General features: G+C 38.7%; 1 protein-coding gene across 2 annotated transcripts in view; it reads right to left on the bottom strand.

Annotated features, from left to right (window-relative positions):
- Positions 1-8,635: 8,635 nt before the first annotated feature.
- Positions 8,636-17,833, bottom strand: part of DOP1B (DOP1 leucine zipper like protein B) — a 103,445-nt gene continuing 94,247 nt past the window's right edge. For both annotated transcript variants that reach the window (XM_072969030.1, XM_072969035.1), the window contains exons 33-37: positions 13,356-13,492; positions 11,690-11,742; positions 11,304-11,465; positions 9,686-9,815; positions 8,636-9,185 (exon numbers count right to left, since the gene is read on the bottom strand). In XM_072969030.1, coding sequence (XP_072825131.1) covers positions 8,934-9,185; positions 9,686-9,815; positions 11,304-11,465; positions 11,690-11,742; positions 13,356-13,492 — 734 coding nt within the window. In that variant the 3' untranslated portion in view covers positions 8,636-8,933. The remainder of the gene's footprint in view (positions 9,186-9,685; positions 9,816-11,303; positions 11,466-11,689; positions 11,743-13,355; positions 13,493-17,833) is intronic.

Below are 17,833 nucleotides of genomic sequence, written 5' to 3'. Positions count from 1 at the left end.
TCTTTCATCAACTGTTTATTGACAGCCTACTTTGTGTCTGTCAAAGTGAGGGCTCTAGGGATGCAGTGATGAGTAAAATAGAGGTTGTCACTCTTGTGGAATTTACAGTCTCGTGGCTGTTCATTAAATAAGTTATGGCTCATTAGTGAGTTACGAAATCAGTCTGGTGAGTCTCAATTAGCGAGTGCTTTGTCAAAAAAAAAAAAAGAATAGACTTTTAATTTAATAGTATAGTGCAATGTCTATCTGTGCCTAAATCCAATTTCTTCACTTCTTAGCTATGTGATGTTTAGCAATGTTGATTTTTTTTCATTTTTCAGTTTTATTAGGTAGAATTGTTACAATTTGACTGCACATATACAATGTATTGCATGTAAATACATATATACAATACACTGCACGTATTTTTAAAATTTACATATATGTACTTTTCATTGTTTCTAAGAACAACGTTGATTTTGAGATGAGATTAGCCTGGATTATCCGGGTGGGCCATAGATGCAATCACAAGTGTCTTTATAATATAAAACATAGGCGGAGGGAGGTTTGGCCGCAGGAGGCTATGTGGCCATTGAAGCATCTCTCTAGAGACTTGCAGATGCCATGCTGCTGGTTTTGAAAATGGCGAAGGGCCATGAGCCAAAGGACGCCAGGAATGCAGCTCCAGAAGCTGAAAAAGGCAAGGAAACTCTATTCTAGAGCCCCTAGAGTTTCCAGAGGGAATGACCCCCAGCAGACACCTTGGTTTCAGCTCATTTCAGACATCTGGTCTCCAGAACTGGAAGAGAATACATTTCTGCAGTTTTAAGACATTAAATTGTTGTAATTTGTTAGAGCAGCAATAGAAATAGACAACCATCTATTCGTGTAGAAGTGAATACTTAACTGTACCTACAAATTCTTGCCTCCCAGGCTCTAATATTTTTTTAACCTAATTGTGCACACTGTGGAATTCTACGTTGTCAGGGCTTACTCATATGGAAGAAATATGAGGTGAATGTGTACAGGCTAAACTTAAACCAGATAGTATAAATGGGGCTTTTCCAGGACCGTAAATACTCTGCTGTTTCCCTTTGGTGCTTGTGTAATACAAACGCAAGCTGATTTGGAAATCTTTATTTTTAAAAATGTCAAAGCTGAGTTTGATATGTTTTTTATGGTAAAAACTATCTTCTTTTAGGGGGAGGTGCTGTGTATGGAATGTTTGTCTCCCCTCAAAATTCGTATGTTGACATCCTAACCCACAACGGGGTGGTATTTAGAGGTGGGGGTGCTTTGGGAGGGTGATTAGGTCTAGGGATGGCTCCCTCATGAATGGGATTGGTGTCCTCGTAACAGAGACCTACAGAGGTCTCTCAACCCTTCTGCTATGTAATGGCAGGAAGAACCAGGAAGGTGCTTTTATCTTGGACTTCCCTGCTAACAGAAATGTGAGAAATAAATATTTATTGTTTAGGTCACCCAGTCTATCGATGGCGTTTTTATTTTAGCAGCCCAAAATGACTAAGGCAGAAAAAGAAAAATTTTAAGTTTCCATAGAAGAGTTAGAACATTGGTCCCACAAAATAAAAATCTCTGATTGAAATTAAACACAATGTGAAATCTGGTTGCTTTCACAAACCTATACAGTTATGTATCTTGACTTACATGAAACAGTGTATCCCAGAGATCCTTCGATAGCTGTACATGGAAAGCTTCCTCACATTATTTTACAACTTCATGACACTTCATTATATTGCTGTAGTTTATTTAGCCAGTCTCCTACTGGTGAATACTGAGGTTGTCTCCAAACTTTTTGCTATTATCAATAATATTTACAATCAATAACTTGTATGTAAGTCATTTTACACATATGCATGTATAGCAGATAAATTTCCGGAAGTAGAATTGTGGGGTCAAAATTACAGCCACTTTTTTTACTTTTGGTAGAAACTGTCCAATTTTCTCCAAAGAGCTTGTACCGATCTCTATTTCCTATAGCAGTGTAGGGAAAGTCCTGATTTCCTGCTATCACTGATATCTGCCGAAATGGTCAGTGAATAATCTCTCAGAGCAATTTAAACTTTTTTCTCATATTGTAAGTTCAGGTATCTTTTTACGTTTGTAAAACCCAATTGTTTGTGTGTGTGTCTGTGTGTGTGAACTCCCTGTTTATATTTTTGCACACTTTTTTTAATATGCTGCTAATCCCTATATCTAATACTTTTTTCATTTAAAAAAATTGAAGTATAGTTGATTTACAATGTTTCAAGTGTACAGCAAAGTGATTCAGTTATAAGTGTGTGTGTATATATATATATATATATATATGTAAATCTATTCTTTTTCAGGTTCTTTTCCAATATAGGTGATTACAAGATCTTGAATATGGTTCCCAGTGCTATATAGTAGGGCCTTTTTGGTTATCTATTTTATATAAGTTAATCTCAAACTCCCAATTTATCCCTCCCCCCATCTTTTGCCTACTTCTCTATTACTTTTGATAGTTCTTTCAGTACTGAAGAAATTAGCCCTTTGTAATATGTCTCAAATATTTTTCTGTTTGCCATTTGTCTTTTACTTTGCTTATGAAGATTTTGTTGCATAGAATTTTAAAAAGACAATTTATACAGTCAAAATGATAGAACTTTTCCCTTGGGCTTCTAGAATTTATGTTCATTTAAGAAATATCATCCTTATTGCTGGTTTGTGTAAGTATCATTTCATTTCTTCTAGCATTTTCATGGTTTCAATCTTTGATCTGCTTGGAATTTATTTTGGTGAAAGATGTGAGATATGAACCCAGCTTTTTCCCTTGTTGGTTACCCAGTTATCCCAACACCATTTTTTTTCTTCCCTTTTTTTTAATGGAGGTACTGAGGATTGAACCCAGGACCTCATGCATGCTAAGCATGTGCTCTGCCACAGGGCTTACCCTCTCCCATCAACACCATTTATTGAATAAGACATCGTTCCCTCTATGGTTTTGAAGTGCCACCTTTATTACATACTGAATTTTTCTAGGTATTGAGGTCCATTGATAGACTTTCTATTTTGTTTATTGGTCTCTTGTCCATTCCTGCACTGGTGCCAATTATTTCAGTTTTATAATATATTTAAGGATCTCAGGTTAGTTCTCTTCAATACTCTTTAACTTAGAACTTACTCTTTAAGTTCGACTTTACAACTTTATGATGTTGAATCTTCCTCTTCATGACCTAGTAAATCTTTCCTTTAGCTCCAAGTCTTCTTTTCTTCTTTGGTAGTGTTGCCTTCAGGGAGCTCTTGTAAATGTTTTTTCCCCTATTTTCTTATTGTTGTTATTGGAAGTGGGATTTTATCCAGCTCATAACTGGTCACTTATATATATTTATTGCCTTTAGGCCAGTCATACTCTTCAGTTGGCCACAAGCTCCACCCCACCAATAGTATTAAACAACTTGTTTGCTTCCTGAAGGAATTTAGATTGTTAGCCTGGCTTAGATTCAGAAACAAACAGAAGATAATTGGAAGGAAAACATGGAACAATATACAACCAAGTGCTTATTAGTTACCGTGGTATCTTTAATACGACACAGAGCTCTCCAAGCAGTACAGTTAATGCACAGAGTCCAGTGTTCCCTCTCCTTACAGAATGGAAGTGCTTGGTTGTCAAAAGGTCCAGTAAGAATCAAGGACGAGCCCAGTAAAGACATAGCAGTCCTCACAGAGATGCTTCAGGCGAGTTCGGCTCGGAATCTATGTAATCAGGCAGTTCTGGGACCAGCAGGAAAGAGAGAGGAAAGCATGCCCAGCAGAGCGCTCTCGTGTGTCTGAAGTGGTGCTCAGCAAAACCACAGGAACCTCAGCGAGGGGAGTCTTAGAGTGATGGAGAGTCCAAGATTAGGGCTGAAAATCCACTGTTCCCTGAGCCCACGTTCTCTAGTCCTACAAATTCATTCATTTGATTTACTATTCTTTTTCTTCCTTCCAGCACCACCTTGGACAGATAAATCAACCTTTACAGTCTTCTTTCAATTACCTACTGGCTGCCTGTATATGCCAGACACTGAAGGAACCGAAGATGCTGGCTCTGCCTTTTCCACAAAAGGGCCCTTGCCCTGTATCAGTGATGGACCACTGCATTACTAGGTGCATCCGTAGGGCCACTTGCTGTGCCTGAGGAAGTGCAGAGAGAAGCAAGACTGAGGAGTTTGGATCTCAAAGATGGGCTCCTACATATTTGCTAAGTAAACCAACAAATGATTTGAGCAGGACTTCGCCAGGTGAAAGAGGAGGAGAAAATAGCTTCAAGCAGATGAAAGAACATACATAAGAAATGCAGGTGAGAAGCCCTGAGTGGTTGGAGGAGACAGGAGAGATGGCCGAGGGCTTTAGGAAAGAGGCTGGAAAGCCCAGTCAGGCCCCCGGGGTCATTACTACGATTTCAATTTAGAGTAAAATATTAAGTAACAGCTTTTTCTAAAGCTGAAGCATTGAGAGGCAAGTTTCTCTCCTTAATCTCCCACCTCCCATCTGCTCTGGTTGGTTTTGGGGGGAACTCAGGATAGCACAGATGTTTGTTCTCTAGGTAAGGAGGAGCCTTGGCTATCTCCTCTGTCCTCACTGTTTTAAGATTTTATTGTGGTATCATATACAGAACATAAAATTGATCATTTTAACCCTTTCTGAGTGTACAATTCAGTGACATGAATTACATTCACATTGTCGTGCGACCATCAGCACCATCCATCTCCATAAATGTTTTGTCATCCCAAACTGAAATTCCGTCCCCATTAAACACTAACTCCTCCTTCCTTCCTCCTCCCAGCCCCTGATGACGACTGTTCTAGTTCCTTTTTCTATGAATTTGACAGTTTCATGTACCTCATATAAGTGGAATCATATAGTAGTTGTCCTTTTGCGACTGGTTTATTTCACTCAGCATAATGTCCTCAAGATTTATCCATGTGAGAATTTCCTTCCTTTCTAAGGCTGAATATTCCACCATATACCACATTCTGTTTATCCATTCATCCGTCGATAGACATTCAGGTTATTTCCACCTCTTGGTTATTGTGGATAATGCTGCCATGAACATGGGACTACAAATCTCTCTTCCTGAACTTGATTTCAGTTTTTAGTGGAATTGCTGGATCAGAGGGGTAATTCTATTTTAAACTCTTTGACGAACTGTCATACTCCCTTCCCAGATCTAATTTTAAAGTCCTTTCCCCCCTTGGTTTAAAGGTGGGCTTATTTGATTTAGATGGAGAACCACTTGGAAAGAGCTACCTGTATAGGATGAGAACCAGACAAGCTTTAGCCTCAAGGGCTTCCTCCTCGATCACGTAAGAACTGTCATCTTTGTGAATGCGTTGCTCTGCAAACTCATGTTTCTCCAAGTGGTCCGGGAAGCACTGGCATGAAAAACAATTTATTATACACACAGATTCCCCAGTGTTACCCCGTCTACTGATCCAAACTCTCTGGAGAGGAGGGTAGGCATTCTGCAAGGTAGCAAGCTCTCTGGATAAGTCTGTTCACATGCAGGAGTGGGGACCCCTTTTAAATGTTGCTTTGCCGGATTCTAACCACAACTGACAGGTTTCTAACTGCAGGGTCCTCATAAGCATTCCAAAAAACGCGTGAAGGGGTCTCTTTGCTCTGAACTTCAGAGACAGCACAAAGTCCCGTTGAAGATGATGGAATACAAGTTGTGGAATGATTACTACACAATCTAACAAAATATGTAAGCGTGATAAGACACTACTGTGGTGATTCTTACAATGTTCAGTTGCCCCTTACTAAGGAATGGGTGGATTCCTTCACTGGCCCACATCCATATGCACAGTATTCTCTTCTTTGATGGTTTTACTTTTGCATGTTCATCACTTTGTGTGCCCTATGAAAATGCAATTAATACCTGGTAGAAGGCATAGTCCTACAGCAGAGCATTTAATTCCAAAGGCCAGATCCTGCCTGGTCTCCCAAGTTGTTCAAAACTTTTAACAACAGGCTTCATCAACTATTTCCATGAACCTAGTTACTTCTATTCCTAAATTAACTGGGCATAACACAAATACTGGAAAATAAGGCTTATCTCCTTTGAAACACACCTCACCACACCTCGAGAGCCAGGAGCCGCCACCTCTGTGCTGTGCTCCAGGATAAGCTGGCTTGGCAGGAAGCCCACTGGGTGGGGTAGCACCGAAACTCTTCTTCACATCATGAAAGAGCAGCAGCCCTCTCGGGGTTTTCCTGTTTCACTTTCTCGGCACCGCGGTTGAGAATGTCACGTTCTAGAGCAAGACAAACCTGGGTTTCAGTTCCTGGCTCTGCTGACTTTATAGAATTGAGTAACAGTCCCTGCCTCCTAAGGGGGTTAGGAAATCAGGCACGTGACACACGCAGCACCACGCCTGGCCCTGGGAAGCACTGCAGTGGGAAGGACCACACATGCAGACCACGTTCCCACCACACGTCCTGCAGCTCTGTGTGTTAAAAGCTCTGCTTTGTCAGAACACCAGTCCCAACGCTTTGCCCTCAGAGCAGTGGCACTTTGGTCCCTGGGCTGGACACCTGGCTTAACTTCTTCTGGGAGGAACTGAGTCAGAGGCATTGTCTTCAAAGTGGGATACAGAAGAATCTCCACTGGGAAGAACAAAAAAAGAATTGCTAATTTTGTTTTTCCTCATACTTAAAAAACCTCCATTTTTCTCTTTTGTAGAACACACAATATGTTAGTACTCAGGTTAATTAATGTAACACACAGGGTTGGTGACACTGAGGGGTGGGTACAAGTTTCATTTTTACTGATGAGTGCACGATCAAAACTTTATACAGACCACAGAGGTAGCACAGGGGTGGTTAGTTGCTCCGACTCTAAGGTAGTTACCATTGATATTTCCATTTTATAGATGAGAAAACTGAGACACACAGGATTTGCCCAGCCTAGCAAGTGGGGAAGGCTGAATAGTCAATCTAGGCAAACTGACTTCAGAGCCTGTGCCCTCAACCACTGTAGTATATATGCTGACAAGGGATTTAGACGTCCATCACATTTATAAGACTTCTTTTTTTGAGCACTTATTTTTTTCTTTTTTTTGGGGGGGGGGCATTAGGTCTATTTATTTATTTATTTATTGTTAGGTTTTTTTTTTTTTTCAACGTAAGTACTTGGGATTGAGCCCAGGACCGCGTGCATGCTGAACATGCACTCTACCACTGAGCTACACCCTTCTCCCCAATAAGACTTTTTTAGTGTTCTGTGGTAAACAGATGTATTGTTGAATCCCTTTCAAGATTTCTGTTTAATAAATAAAGATTAAATTACATATGGCATTGACAGAGACCATTAAGTTGTTTTAGATACTGGAGAGAAAAAAAGTGAAAAACAAACTTTGTAAACCTAAGGACAGATACAAGAACTACCTTTTGTAGCATAATATCTACTGGTGATATAAGTAAGCTATTAGTTTTGTTAATTTTGATAGGTGACTGTATGCACCCACCCTGATGTTAACTACTAATCAGCATATGGTTACCTCCTTACAATCTGAATTATGGGGAAGTCCTCATATAAGTTACATACAATTTATAATTCTACATTTCAAGATTTAACATTTTAGTGACCAAACCTGCAAATGATTTTAAAGATACCCTCTATGTACAAAACCAGCAGTTTCCACCTAATTTTTAACATACATTTGTATGAATACCCATGTATTTAGTGCTTTTTGACTCTGATTTTTAGCCCTTATTTAGGGAACCAAGTGGTTCTGTGCTGCCCAAATGCTATGTGGGGGCTAGTGACACAAACTGCTTCTGTGCTGCACACATACTAATAAGCAAGAGGATGTGAGGAGAAACTTAACCTGTAATGTTGGTCAAATTCCCAAACACCCCATCTACAAGAGGATGGATCTGAGAGCACACGTTAGGACAGTATGCATCATCTGACCGGCAAAGTGACTTTATGGCCTTGGTGGCTGAAAAGGGGACATGAGGCAGGCAGGTCTGGCAGGCAAGCCCCACGCACTGGCGCAAAGTGAGCACCCCCCCGCGGAGGACGGGCGCCAGGCGGGATTCTAAATAGGGTGGTTGGCGTAAGACAGGGAGGCTTGAAAAGAATGGGAAGACATGCTGCCAGCCTGGAGGAGTCTGTGCCGAGGAACAGATTATTTTAATGAACAGTGATGTCTGCAAAATGCTTAAAGAGATCCCAAAAGGACAGAGTAAGAAGGAGGAGTCCAAAGAGTGAGCTTCTCTGATAGCAGTTCCGGGCCTTAACGGCTCCGTGACCAGGCTGATTGATTGATGTTAAATGGAGAGTGCTGGCAAGGCACATTCTGGTACACAACTAAGGTTACAGCTGTCAGAGGTTTGAAAACTGTGTCTTTCTTACCCAGCAGAACAGAGCAAACATGTGCTTTTAGTGAGCGAGGGTTAAATACACTGAGATATCTTCAACTCTCGCCTCTGCTGAATAGTCAATGGTCACGGGCAATTAGTATTTTCAGAAAATAATGTATTTTCATGAAAAAATGCAGTACCAATATAAATGCTTAAAGGGACATGTATGACAAGTTAAAAAAATAATATTCAATAGGTTTACACTTTCAGAGAAATGCATACACACAGACCCATCTATCTACATCAACAAAGAAAACAACTCTTCATTCTCTTCACCTTTTACTCCATATTACAAATTTTATGCCACTGTTAGATGATATATTAATTTTATTTTCTTTACATAAATTGAGGAAGAAACATAAAATTAGATCTAAATGTATTACAAGGCATTCAGGGAGGCGTGTTTTGTTGCCCACCAGAAAATTATCTGAAATTCACTTTCAAAATTGAAATAGACTTGCTTAACAGCAGTATATCCTGGCTCCTTTCTTGTCTGGAATAGTATCCTGGTTGTCATTGAAGCAGCAGTAAGTGGATTAAATACATTCTGTCTTACAAGGCTAACATTCCAGATGTTCCAAAAAATCACATTCAACACATTCTTCCAGTTGTTTCAGGGCCTTTGGGCCGTCTGTGATGGGGAACTCTATGAGTGGAGGGCCTTGGGTGTCAGCAGGCAGTTTATTTTGGGTTTTAAAAGCACAATTTAGAGTCTTGAAGAATGGTATCAATTGCCTGATGCTGGGAAGAGAATGCTGGCGCAGAAGAGGGAGTTCGCTCTTCATGGTCGTCTCATCCGAACTGCCGATTTCCTGCGAAAAACACAACAATCCCTCAGCTTTGCTAAGAGTTAGGCACGTGGAGCACGTGCGGGCGGCAAAACCTTTGGCCAGGTCCTTCATGAAAAGTCACTGTCAGCACTGCTGGCAGCAGTGTGAACTCAAATCCCAGGTCGTCAGCTGCCGTATTCCACCAGGATTTGCCCCAAGTCCCCCTGACCGGGGCCCCTGCCCGCCCCTCCTGCCGGTCCAGCCTCCAAGTAACACAGGGATTCTGTGGGCCTGACTACTTCTGTGTGACACTGTCACCCAGGAAGCTTTACCTCCTAGCAACTGGGATGACAAAGTCACATACAAATGACGAAACCAAGATGGAATTTATGAGCACCTCCCAGTTTGAACACTCAGATAAGAAGACATTTTGAAAACTGTTCAAAGTCACTGAAATCAAATGGAGTATGGAGTACTTCACTCCCTGCTCAGCCCTCCTCCCCTCTGCCACAAGTATCCATTTTAAAAGGGAAAACATTTACCCCGTATTTTAATTTTAGAAGTTCGAGAATCCGGACAGTGTGGGGTTTACATTCTTGGTGATTCTCCTCTAGATCTGATGAGAAGGCAGGGCCCTCTGTGTCCACTTCAGGAACAAATGCCCACCTATAACTGGAGGAAAAAAATCTGACATCAGGCATGCTGGCTCAGAGCCCACTTAAAGTTTTTAAATAGTTTTATTGAGATGTAATTCACATACCATGCAATTCACCCATTTAAAGTGTACAGTTCAATAGTTTTTGGTATATTCACAGAATTTTATATCCATCACCATAATCAATTTTAGGATATTTTCATAAACCCAAATAGAATCCCTGCTCCCTTTAGCCATCAATCCACTCAATCCACTACACCCCTTTGGTCTGGGCAACCACTAATCTATCTTCTGTCTGTACAGATTTTTTATTCTGGACATTTCATATAAGTGGAATCACACAGCATGCGGCTGTTTGTGACTGGCTTCTTTCATAATACTGTCAAGGTTCATCCATGGTGCAGCACATGTCAGGACTTCATTTCTTTCTATTGTGGAATCTCTTACTGTATATCACATGTTATTTATCCATCTGTCAACTGATGGACATTTAGGTTTTTTCTACTTTTTGCCTGTTATGAATAATGCTGCTATGCATACATTTAAAAAAAAACACAACTTTTTAGAGCAGGTCATAGTAAAATTGAGCAGAAAGTACAGAGGTTTCCCATATGCCCCTGCTCCCCTCTGCCATGCACAGCCTCTCCAACTTTTAACACCTCCAACCAGAGGGGTACATTGGTTACAATCAATGAACTGACACTGACTCATCAGCTATTACTATTACTTTACCTTAGGGTTCACTCGTGGCATTGTGCATTCTCTGGGTTTGGACAAATGTGTAATGATATGCAGCCACATTATAGTATCATACAGAGTAGTTTCACTGCCCTAAAAATCCTCTTTGCTCAGCTTCCCTCTCTCCTCGCCCCTGGCACGCACTGATCTGTTTACTGTCTCCACTGTTTTGCTTTTTACAGAACATCAAATAATTGGAATCATACAGTATGCAGCTGTTTCAGATTGTCTTCTTTCACTTAGTGTTTCTAACCACAAACCTTTCTACATGATTGCTCTCTTTCGGGGGACAGGACAGAGAGAAGTGGCATCTGGGGCCAGGCATGAAATTAAACATATGAGCAGCTGTGTTAAGCCTACAGGAAATGTGAGCCAACAAGGACAGAGTGAATTGGAGACAGTGTGTTCAATTTATTCAATTAAAAACAAACAGACAAAAAAAAACCTACATAAATGCAATGAGGACCACCAGCGGGTGAGTCTGTTTTATAAGCCCCCAGTAGCAAAAACTACCTAAACACACACACACACACACACACACACACACACACACGAAACCCATCCATAAACACTACTGTGAGCCAAGTTCATGAAACCACAGATGTTGCAAGTAATCTGAAACGTGGTGTTCTGAGCAGGCTCACTGGTCACTAGTAACTCATACTGTGGTATCTCACATGCTGTACAGGAAAAAAACAAGAGAAAGTGCTTACGAGGAAAGAAAAGTCACCTCTTTCAAAGAAGACACGTGGTCTTCTCTGACTTACGTTTGAAATAATGGCATCTTGTCAGGTGGAAAAGAAAGTGCTGTGTCCAAGAATTTGCAAGCTGATAAATATAAGATGAGTTCACTCTGGGGTATCTCCCCCATCGAGGGCCCATTTCCATCAGAGACTGAAACTTTCATTCTGTTGATTTTGTTGCTGTTTCTATAAATTTGCAAAGAAACTCTTGTTATAAATTCATTCACATCTGCTGGAACCCATTTGCTTATGCAACATCCCCTAAGAAGGTTTTCCTTTCAAGCAATGTTCAGAATAGCAACTGACCCCTCACAAGTACTTCGAAAAAATACTGTTTAGCATTATTAATCTACGTCATACAGTGATGTCCATTAACCTCACATATGTGCACAGACCCTTGCACTACTTACCTCAATGATTCATCCTCCTTCAGATCTTCTTCAAGCTGTATGAATGTATGAATCTTAAAAAAAAAAGTGAAGTTACTATTTGAGAGAGATTAAACATACTTTAATGTTCAAAATTTGTATGTCCATAAAAATAGCAAATAAGGCAAAAGAAACAACAAAATGAAAAGACAGCCTATGAAATAGGTGAAAAATATTAGCAAACCGTATCTGATAAGAGGATACTATCCAAAATATATTTTTAAAAAACTCATACAACTCAATAGCAAAAAAAAAAAAAAAAAGCAAATAATCCAACTAAAAAATGGGCAAAGGACCTTAATAGACACTTTCACAAAGAAAATATCTGAATGGCCAATAGGTACATGAAAAGATGCTCAATATCACTAATCATCAGAAAAATGCAAATGAAAACTACAATGAATCTTGTAATAACCTATAATGGAAAAAATCCACAAAAGAATATATATATATAACTGAATCACTTTGCTGTACACCTGAAACAATGTATATCAACCATACTTCAATTAAAAAAAATTTTTTTAAATCCCACAGTGAGCTATCACCTCACACCTGTTAGAGCTGCAGTCATCAAAAAGAGATTACAAATGTTGGTAAAGATGTGGAGAAAAGGGAACCCTTGTGTACTCTTGGTAGGATTGTAAACTGGTGCAGCCACTATGGAAAACAGTATGAAGGTTCCTCAAAGGATTAAAAATACAGCTACCATATGATCCAGCAATTCTACTTTGGGGAATATACCCAAAGGAAATGAAAATACTGTCAAAGAGATATCTGCACCCCCATGTTTACTGCAGCATTATTTCCAATAGCTAAGACATGGAAACAACCTAAGTGTCCATGGACAGATGAATGGATAAGGAAATTGTTGTATATGTATACAGTGGAATATTATTCAGCTATTAAAAAGGAGGAACCCTGCCATTTGCAACAACATAGAAGGACCTTAAGGGCATTATACTAAGTGAAATAAGTCAGAAGAGAAAGATGAAAATGGTACACATCTCACTTATAATTGGAATCTGAAAAACAAAACAAAATCAAAATGAAACTAAACTCATAGAAAAAGAGATTAGATTTGTGGTTACCAGAGGCAGAGGGTAAGGGGAGGGAAAACGGATTAGAGTGGTCAGAAGGTATAAACCTGAGTTATAAATAAGTCCTAGGGATGTAACATACAGCATGAGGACTATAGGTAACACTGCTGTAGGTTATATACGAAAGTTTAGAGTTGTCATCACGAGGAAAAAAATTTTTTTCTTGTTTTTTTCTTTGTGTATCTATATGAGATGATGGATGTTAACTGAACTTATTGTGGTAATCATTTCATGATGTTTCAGATAAATCACTATGTTGTACACCTTAAACTAACACAGTGCTGTATGTCACATACCTCAATAAAAGCGGAAAAAAAGTTTAAAATAGCAAATAATATCAAACAGTACAAATTATTTGAAATAATGGACAGTTGAGAGATCAAGTATGATTAAAGGATAAAATATCTCTATTTAACCAAGAGCTATGTGCTACAAACTTGATTAAAAGTTCTGCAGATAAAATTAGATATGTATTAAATAATATATTATTGCTGAAGAAGCATTTTTAAAAGCTCCATCTTTGCTTTCAAGAGTAAAATAGTCTTACTTACCAATTCAGAGACCATTATTGGCCACAGTGAAGTCAAATGTTGAGGAGATATTCTTAGCAGCAAAACTCTGAAAAAAAGAAACATCTGAGCAGCAACTAGGGATGTCCGTCCAACTCTGAGATTGTCTGTCAGGCGTTCTACGGGAAGAAGATTTTAGAGATGTCACACACATAGGCAGTTTGGAGCTTCTCATTCAACAAAGAGGAAAAATAAAACTGCAATTGCTTCGACATCTGACAACAGCCCTGTATGTGAAATGGGTGTGGGAGAATGGTTCTGTGCCCTTGTTTGCCCCCAGCCTGCTTCTTTGTGAGGGGCAGCAGTTCGTGGCCTTTGTTTAAAGGAAGTAAACTAAGAGCCTCTGATCCTCCTGCTACAACTGAGTAGAAAGGCACATGCTTCTGGCTCAAGCCAGAGAGCCACTGGATGATCAATGATCAAGTGAATGTTCTTCTAAGAAGATGAAACAAGACATAGAAACCAAAGACAGTCCCTGGTGAGTGATGCAACTATAAGACTGCATAGACTGGTTGCCAGATGACACTATATTTCGGGGGTGAGGAGTGGCAAATGGAGTGAGTGAATAAAATAGAAATATTCAGTAAAGTTTAGATTTGATGGCCATGACAAAAACTTGAATTCCTGCAGGAATAAAAAAGTTATGGTATATGTATGCACATGTATAACTGAATCAGTTTGCTGTACACCTAAAACTAACATTGTAAATCCACTACACTTGAATAAAAACTTTTTAAAAAATGGGTTAAACTCTAGTCCCTAACAGACTTCCTCACTTTTCCACTGAAATAACTGTTTGCAGAACTGTGATTTGCCCCTCCATAATCTGTGGTTTCTTAGGAACATAACAAATTGCTGTAGCAAACAGCTGAACTACAGTCATGCTAGTGAAGATTCACTGTAGCACACTGGTAACAAACTTCTCTTTATTTGAGGTATTTAAGTGGGTTTTTATTTCTCCCTTTAAAAGTACTCTGACCAAATGAAAAAGCATGCATAGCTCAGGTATTTGACAAACAAGTTGGCATTTTTAAAGAGTGGTTTGTGCTTGTGGACTAGATGGAGTAAGTATGTTACATCCTATTTTTCTGACTGCAAAGAAATGGACCAAAAAAATTTGAACAAAAGACATAAACCAACTATCAGAAAACAGGTGAAGGAAAGGTGGCAGGACTAGGTAGTCTCCTTAGAACTTAAGGAATGACCTGGAAGTGGGTTCCCCTGGGTTTTTAAAAATTTTTTTAATTTAATTTTTAATTTTATCCCAGCCTAGGCAATTGAAAAGAATAACTTGGAATGCCAAAAAAAAGTCTCAACTTGAATGAGAAAAGATACCCAAAAGACACCAATGCAGAGATAATACAGAAGTTGGAATTATTAGAAAAGGATTTTAAAGTTGCTATCTAAAAATACTTCAATAATCAATTATGGACACTTGAAACATGTGAAAAATAGAAACTGTCAGCAAAGAAATAGAAGATACAAAGAAAAGTTAATAGAAAATTTAAAACTAAAAAATAGAATCACCAAGATGGAAAACCTTACTGATGAGCTCAACAGCAGAATGGAGATGACAGAGAAGAGGGAAACTGAAGACAGAATCAACAGAAATTACTCAAACTGAACAAAGGAGAGAGAAAAACGTCACAAAAAAGAAATGAACAGTCTCGTGGGCCAGTGGGACAACAAAAGATCTAACATTTGTGCACCAATGTCCCAGAAGGAGAGTAAAAAGAGTAAAGGTTGGAAAAAAGGTTGGAAAAAAAAAAGACTGGAAACTTTCCAAAGCTGGTGAAAGACATACATCTACAAATACAAGAAGCTAAGTGAACTCTAAAGAGGGTAAAATCAAAGAAATCATGTTCAGTCACATAATCAAACTTATGGAAACTAAAGACAAAGAAAAATTTTTGAGAGCAGTCAGAGGGAAATTATACATGACCTGAAAGGGACAATAATTCAAATGGTAGCAGATTTCTCTTTAGAAACTACAGAGTCAAAAAGTAGCAGCCATTTTTCAAGTGCTAACAGAAAAGAACTTCAACCCGGAATTTTCTATTTTCTGTGAAAACATCCTTCCAGAATGAAGGTGAGAGGAAAAAAACAAAACCAAAACAAGGTGAATAAGGGTGGGAAAAAAGTCTCAATGAAGGAAAACTAAGAAAAGTTGTTGCCCGTGGCTTTGCACTAAAAGAACAGCACAATGATGTTATTCAGACTGAAAAGAAATAACAGGTATTGGTACCAAAACAGACATATAGACCAATGGAACAGAATAGAGAGCCCAGAAATGAACCCACAAACTTTTGGTCAACTCATCTTCGACAAAGGAGGCAAGAATATACAATGGAATAAAGAGAGTCTCTTCAGCAAATGGTGTTGGGAAAACTGGACAGCAGCATGTAAAACAATGAAGCTAGAACACATCCTTACACCATATACAAAAATCAACTCAAAATGGATTAAAGACTTAAACATAAGACAAGATACAATAAACCTCCTAGAGGAAAACATAGGCAAAACATTATCTGACATACATTTCAAAAATTTTCTCCTAGAAGAAATAAAAGCAAGAATAAACAAATGGGACCTAATGAAACTTACAAGCTTCTGCAGAGCAAAGGAAACCAGAAATAAAACAAGAAGAAAACCTATGGAATGGGAGAAAATTTTTGCAGGTGAAACCGACAAAGGCTTGATCTCCAAAATATATAAGCAGCTCATACGACTCAATAAGAAAAAAATAAACAACCCAATCCAAAAATGGGCAGAAGACCTAAACAAGCAATTCGCCAAGGAAGACATACAAATGATCAAAAAGCACATGAAAAAATGTTCAATATCACTAATTATCAGAGAAATGCAAATCAAAACTACAATGAGGTATCACCTCACACCAGTCAGAATGGCCGTCATTCAAAAATCCAAAAATGACAAATGCTGGAGAGGCTGTGGAGAAAGGGGAACCCTCCTACACTGCTGGTGGGAATGCAGTTTGGTGCAGCCACTATGGAAAACAGCGTGGAGATTCCTCAAAAGACTAGGAATAGACTTACCATATGACCCAGGAATCCCACTCCTGGGCTTGTACCCAGAAGGAAATCTACTTCAGGATGACACCTGCACCCCAATGTTCATAGGAGCACTATTTACAATAGCCAAAACATGGGAACAACCTAAATGTCCATCAACAGGTGACTGGATAAAGAAGATGTGGTATATTTATACAATGGAATACTACTCAGCCATAAAAACCGACAACATAATGCCATTTGCAGCAACATGGATGCTCCTAGAGAATGTCATTCTAAGTGAAGTAAGCCAGAAAGAGAAAGAAAAATACCATATGAGATTGCTCATATGTGGAATCTAAAAAACAAAAACAAACAAACAAACAAAAACAAAGCATAAATACAGGACAGAAATAGACTCACAGACAGAGAATACAGACTTGTGGTTACCGGGGGGGGGGGGGGGGGGAGAGGGTGGGAAGGGATAGACTGGGATTTCAAAATTGTAGAATAGATAAACAAGATTACACTGTATAGCACAGGGAAATATCCACAAAATGTTATGATAAATCACAGAGAAAAAAATGTGACAATGAGTGTGTATATGTCCATGAATGACTGAAAAATTGTGCTGAACACTGGAATTTGACACAACACTGTAAAATGATTATGAATCAATAAAAAATGTAAAAAAAAGAAAAAAGAAATAACAGTAGGACACATGAAAAATGGGGAATGACTAAAGAGCAACAGAAAGGGTAAATACACAAGTAAAAATAATATTCTTTCCTCTTGAGTATTTAAATTATGTTGGACAGTAAAAGCAAAAAGTGTATCACTACCTCTTGAGGTTCCCAGCATAAATAAAGGTAGTATTTCAGACAACTATCATATGGGAGAAGAGAAAAGCATCCAAAACGGTGGTAAAATGTTGATACTAGTAGATCACCGTAAGTATGTACATTTTATGTTTACTGTAATCTCTAGAGCAACCACTGCAAAAAACTATATAAAGAGATATACCCCAGAACCACTTTAAGTAAATCAAAATGGAATGCTGAAAAAACGTGAAAGTAACTCAAGAAAATAGGAAGAGGGAAACAGGAGTGAAAAACAAGGAACAAACAGAAAATAAATAAAAAGGCATAATAAATCCTGACATGGCAATAATTACATTATAGGCAAACTGTCTCAACATACTAATTAAAAGAGAGCAATTGTTAGAACGGATTAAAGGAATGACCCAATTATATGCTATCTTACACAGAACTCACTTCAGATGTAATGATATAGGTAGGTTTATGGTAAAAGAATGGAAAAAGATACACTATGCAAAAATTTTAAGAAAACTGGAGTGGCTCTATTAATACAAAACAAAATAGACTTCAGAGCAAAGAAAAGTACCAGGGTCAAAGAGGGACATTACATAGTAGTAAGGTCAATTCAACA

This window comes from Vicugna pacos, chromosome 1 (genome assembly GCF_048564905.1).
Source record: "Vicugna pacos chromosome 1, VicPac4, whole genome shotgun sequence".
Classification (NCBI taxonomy): Eukaryota; Metazoa; Chordata; class Mammalia; order Artiodactyla; family Camelidae; genus Vicugna; species Vicugna pacos.
This window is presented reverse-complemented; position numbering and strand designations above follow the sequence as displayed.